General features: G+C 42.5%; 1 protein-coding gene across 4 annotated transcripts in view; it reads right to left on the bottom strand.

Annotated features, from left to right (window-relative positions):
• Nucleotides 1-1,379: 1,379 nt before the first annotated feature.
• pycard (PYD and CARD domain containing) overlaps nt 1,380-6,000 on the bottom strand; it is a 42,982-nt gene continuing 38,361 nt past the window's right edge. The window contains exons 12-16 of one of the 4 annotated variants that reach the window (XM_037784256.1): nt 5,750-6,000; nt 5,511-5,639; nt 4,939-5,074; nt 4,743-4,775; nt 1,380-2,867 (exon numbers count right to left, since the gene is read on the bottom strand). In XM_037784256.1, the coding sequence (XP_037640184.1) occupies nt 2,599-2,867; nt 4,743-4,775; nt 4,939-5,074; nt 5,511-5,639; nt 5,750-6,000 (818 nt within the window). In that variant the 3' untranslated portion in view covers nt 1,380-2,598. The remainder of the gene's footprint in view (nt 2,868-4,742; nt 4,776-4,938; nt 5,075-5,510; nt 5,640-5,749) is intronic. The other 3 variants (XM_037784253.1, XM_037784254.1, XM_037784252.1) reach the window with 3 other exon arrangements.

The following is a 6,000-nucleotide window of genomic DNA, read 5'->3' as shown; positions in this document are numbered from 1 at the left end:
GCTAGTCATGAGGCTGCTGGTGCATGGACTAAGGCTGCTGGGGCATGGACAGAGGCTGCTGGGGCATGGACAGAGGCTGCTGGTGCATGGGCTAGTCGTGAGGCTGCTGGTGCATGGGCTAGTCGTGAGGCTGCTGGTGCATGGGCTAGTTGTGAGGCTGCTGGTGCATGGACTAAGGCTGCTGGGGCATGGACAGAGGCTACTGGTGCATGGGCTAGTTGTGAGGCTGCTGGGGCATGGACTGAGGCTGCTGGGGCATGGGGAAGTCGTGAGGCTGCTGGTGCATGGGCTAGTCGTGAGGCTGCTGGTGCATGGGCTAGTCGTGAGGCTACTGGGGCATGGGCTAGTCGTGAGGCTGCTGGGGCATGGGCTAGTCGTGAGGCTGCTGGGGCATGGGCTATTCGTGAGGCTGCTGGGGCATGGGCTATTCGTGAGGCTGTGGGTGCATGGACTAAGGCTGCTGGGGCATGGGCTAGTCGTGAGGCTGCTGGTGCATGGACTAAGGCTGCTGGGGCACGGACAGAGGCTGCTGTCGCATGGGCTAGTCGTGAGGCTGCTGGTGCATAGGCTTGTAGCCAGATCTTGGTTGAACGGAATTAACCTGGCTCTTGCGCTGATAGCCGGGAACCTGGGCCTGAGGCTGAGGCTGGGACGGGTAGCTTGTAACCTGGGGCTGAGGCAGGGATGGATAGCCGGGAACCTAGGGCTGAGGCTGAGGCTGAGGCAGGGATAGCTTGTAACCTGGGGCTGAGGCAGGGATGGGTACCGGGTTTGGCTTTGTAACCTGCCTGGACCAGCTTATCTACATCCTTACTGTAGATTTCAGCGACCTCAGGTTTGTTCTGCAACTCCTGTTCAGTCCGACGAAGGATGGGCATCACAGATTCTCTGAGTTTCGGGCCAAGTTTGGTACCATAGTAGTTTGCAGCAACATGGCGGACTCCGTGAAGACAACCCGCTCCCTAAGTAGATATGAAGGGCTACTTCTAACCTAATGAAAACACAACGATTCTTAGTTTCAGGTGATTATACACAAATGAAAATGTAGTGTAGCGTTATTGCATAAAGCAGTGTAATAATCAATCATTAATTGATATCAAAATATGTATCTATAATTAATAACCCAAAATGATTAATCATAAACCCATGAGTTGTCATAAAAGGTGAAGGAGAGAAGTGACACTCAGCTTCAAATATCACACACAATTACTTTTAATAAAATACTTTACCCAGGCGCCACAAAGTTTTAGAAAAACGGAAAAATTCACAATTTAATATTAATCAATTGAGTCTCTTAATCTCATGGTTGCTACGGAGTTCTTGGGCATAGTGGAAGCGATTTCACTTGTTTATATACACACAAAATCAAGTAACCAAGTTCTTTATAAAATGAAGTGTTTATTTGACTGACTACATGAATAAACTACTAACAGAATATAATTGGATAAATGAGAAGACAAAAAGAAAAAGGAATAAAATGAATAAAGGATAATTAAAGGAATACAGGGAACACAATGATGAACATTCACAGATAGAAACAAATTAAATGTGACCAGGTCAATTCAGTGACTAACATCCCTCTGATTGGATTTTGACATTTGCCTATCAACTAAATTTAGTTTTGATATTAATTGATCTAATTCAAGTTTAGAATTTACAGATGAATTTTCTAATTCGGTTGTGCTGTTTGGAGTAGAGCGGTGGCAGATTCTGTCTGGAACACGGCATTTTGGATCTTTTGGATCCAATTTGTTCGACCCGGATTGAGTCGTTTCTCTTCCTCAGTGGCTCTCTTTGGCGTCCTCGGGCATCCTCGGATATGGTCGGCTGGCACGTTGCCCCGCTGCATTTTTCCATCACCGTCTCTCTCCGTCTGGTGCAGCATCTTTGTGCCATTTCTTCAGACCCCCTCCCCCTCTCGTAGCTGGAGGGGTCACTCAGTTCAAAATGTTGTTGACTTAAAGTCTTTCTTTAAAGTCTCTTTTCTTCACACTGGCTGGTTCCACAAAATGTATCAATTTATATATGGTTCACAATTAACATTAAAAGGTGTAATACACTTCAACTAGATTAAAAATATATAGCAAATATAAGATTAACTGAGGCATTAAGTGTGCACCTTAATTTCTGTTTAAGATCACATATAATATACATATAATATACATATGTAAAAATGTTTATGTAACAGGATCTCATCAATTGATTAACATAAAGATAAAGTTTGTTTATCTACAACCTGTAATTATTTCAACTTGCTTTGGTTTAATTTTTTGTGTCAACAGCTTCCTGTTATTAGAACACATGTTAGCAAAGCAAAACACATTAATTCATGTACTGTACATTTTAATGGCAGAATTAGTTTGTTGAGACTGTTTTCCATCAGTTCTCAGTCTTTAGGGAAAAACAGGCATTTGACCTGTTGACCTGTAACTTATAAACTTTTAACTTGGTCAGGACGGTATAAAGCCGTTGTTATTTTTCTGCCCTGTGAGCTTAACCAGGCTGGTTTTAAAACTCTGTTATCTTTAGGTATGTAAGATGAGAAAAATAACTGTTCTCTATTTAGGGCACTAGACTTGTTTGGTCTAAATATAAATTTCACCACACGCTTTTCTTGAGGTCACCAATGAGAGATGACTCCTCTTTTTGTAGGATTCTGTAGAAGACCTCTTTGCCATCACGTCCAGCAGCATTCAGAGGACCAGAGAAGAGCTTTCTCATCCTATCCTGATTGGTGGGGATAGCCAGGATTTTATCATAACTCTCTTGTCGGATGATCTTTTTGTCGAGGAGTTGATCCAAAATGGATGGAATTTCGCTCACTCTGTCGATCAGCTCGGCTCGATGTCTATCCACAAAGTGCTGCCCTGAGGACAGAGGGGATGAAAAACAAACTGATTCAGGTTTAAGGTATAATATGTAACCATTGTCAGTTGCTGTTTGAAAACAGACCGCATTCAAAGTTGGCCCCTCCTCCTCAGCTCAACTTGCGAGCAAGGAAGAGAGAGCAGCGATGGTGGAGTGAGCTACAGAGTGACTGAAGAGAGAGAGCAGCGTTAGTGAGTACAAAACAGCGAATCAGAGAAATATAACATTTTTTACTGCTTCACAGCGGTTACGTTCTAAAACACAATTAAGCACACAATTAACTGCACAACTCCGGATAAACATGCGGGAAGATGCAGAGTTGCAGAATTATGAAGAAATACAGGCTTCCTGTCTGCTGGCTGTGGCTCACAGTGTGCTCTCGTCAAACTACAGACACACACCGATCATAGCTGCAGGCGGGGTACACCCTGGAAAGGTTGCCAGACTATCACAGGGCTGTCAATTGATTCAAATATTTATTTGCGATTAATCGCATGATTGTTCATAGTTAAAGGGACTGTTTGTAAGAATCAGAAATGCTTGTTAACAGCGACACCGGTGGCTGTTAAGTCAGCGTCGGGTTGCGCTTGTGCTCGCTCTACATAGACATGAACGAGCATCGCTCAAAACAGTTTCTTTCAGCTGCTTGGCAGTAATGTTAGCTGACCAGACGAAGGTCTCTCCATGAATCACTGCTGTTCCTAGTGTTGGCTTTTCCTGCCACAGCCTCCCGACCGCGGTCGGAGGGAACAGGGGAGACACCGGAGCCCCGGTCGGAGACGATAACGTTTCTCGCTGCAGAGCCCCGTCACTTCACAAGACACGGGAAACGGAGTACAGCAGAGACTCCGGCCCTGGAGACCAAAGCTACGGTCTCCCCCGCGTCCTCCGACCGCGGCCAACACTGTTTTGCAAGACGGGCTTCACTAAATAGAACTTTGCGGTTTTGCTGCTTCCGTGTAGTTTGTGTTGGAGTCTCGTCTGAACAGCGTAGCCACACAAGAACGCGCATGGGACACCGACCCGGATTGATTTATACGTGTAAGAAGTTACAAACAGTCCCTTTAATCGTGATTAATCACAAATTAATCAAATTTGTTATCAAAATGCGCCTTAAAGGGAGATTTGTCAAGTATTTAATACTCTCATCAACATGGGAGTGGGCAAATATGATTGCTTTATGCAAATATATATTCATATTTATTATTGGAAATCAATTAACAACACAAAACAATGACACATTTTGTCCATAAACCCTCACAGGTACTGCATTTAACATAGATAATATGCTCAAATCATAACATGGCAAACTGCAGCCCAACAGGCAACAACAGCTGTCAGTGTGTCAGTGTGCTGACTTGACTATGACTTGCCCCAAACTATATGTGATTATCATAAAGTGGGCATGTCTGTAAAGGGGAGACTCGTGGGTACCCATAGAACCCATTTTCATTCACATATCTGGAGGTCAGAGGTCAAGGGACCCTTTTGAAAATGGCATGCCAGTTTTTTTCCTCGCCAATTTAGCACAAGATCGATTGGTTAATGAGATTAGTGTAGTTAAAATTAATTTGCATTAACGTGTTTGACAGCCTTAGTCCCCAGTAAAGCAAAATCTGGTTCAATCTGAAATGTAGTTCAATTCTAATAAACATTTTATTGACAAGAAACATCAACGAGTACATGCTCTGCAGGATGTTGTTAGTCGAGTAATAATTCTGTAAGCAGAAAAGGCCTAAACATTATTAATATGGTTGCTGTATAATAAATGGTGGGTGTGTGTCTCAGAGCAGACTAACAGACTGAGCGGGGCTTTTCCACACTGAACTCAAACGTGCAACTCTTCCAAATATTAATTATTAGAAATGTCTTACCTTGTATAGGACCATCGGTGCTTTGGTATTCCTCTGGGAAAAAAAAGGCAGAGGGAAGGAAAATATGAATATGTCGCTGATTTTCTGATTTTATTTAACAGTTAGACATCTGCTTCACTAATGGTGCATATTCAGTAAAATGAAAGTGGTACATAGACAGTGTAGATTAATTCTTGTGAAATCATTTAAAACTGACCTTGTGTAATCACACAGGTCCATACTGGTGGAATCCCTTTTTTTTTTCCGAGCTTGAGCGTTAAGTCTGCGACTGGATTTCTAACGAACACTTCGGAGAAATTTGGTTCTGTGCTTTCATATAGGAGCTGTAATGTCTGTGAAAGAATAAAACAATAAATAAGGGAGAGTTAGACTTTGAGCAAGAGTGCATCATAATCTTTTTCTCTTCTTCCCTGCTGTGTCTCAATTCGGATACTTCTGTGAGTACGCTTCAGTGTAAAACACTGCGCACACTATGTACTTACTTGCGTAGTCAGTGAATTTCGACATGGTAGTGTTGTCAAATCAAATTATATTTTGTATTAAATAATACCAACAGTAATGTTAATATTGTAACACGCCTATAGTGCCACACAGATGGTGTAATGGTCAGTGGAGCGGTAAAATAAAGTTGGATAATTTTGTCAATTTTCTTGTTTAAAATATCAAAAACCACCAATCAGACTCAAACCACTGCACTCGCCCTATAGTATCTAACTAATGTTTGAACCACAGTTCACTCCATAAATTTCAAAGTAGTTCAAAACATACGTCAGAGGTAATTTCTGCACCGCCCAATTCTGCCGTTAGGATGAACTCATCGTGCATTTTCAGGGGCTTCTTTGGATGTGGCTTTTTAAATCTTCTGTATCCATCGAATGATTCAGTCTTTTCCAAATCCTGCAGAAAAAAACAACAATGTTGTCTGTGTTGTGGATTTATCAAGTTATTTGTGGTGTCATCTGTATCTTATTATGATTGGTATTGGTGACAGTAAGTTATGAAATGACCTGTAGTAGACCAGGATCAGGTGGGATCAGGTAAACACGGAGTTTGAAGAATGGTGTTTTGGTCCCGTATATTAACACTTTAGAGTTTATTTTCACTGAGTAGCCGGCTTTCACCAGGACCATTTTCAGAGAGAAAGCTGGTTCAGACAGCTTGACATGGGACGATGTGACCTCAGACACCTTTTCCACAACATCTCCACAGTCATCTATGTGTAGGACTGCAAACTTGTCTAATATTGTGGGGTTGTCAT

The sequence above is a fragment of the Sebastes umbrosus genome, chromosome 11 (assembly GCF_015220745.1).
Source record: "Sebastes umbrosus isolate fSebUmb1 chromosome 11, fSebUmb1.pri, whole genome shotgun sequence".
NCBI classification, from domain to species: domain Eukaryota; kingdom Metazoa; phylum Chordata; class Actinopteri; order Perciformes; family Sebastidae; genus Sebastes; species Sebastes umbrosus.
This window is presented reverse-complemented; position numbering and strand designations above follow the sequence as displayed.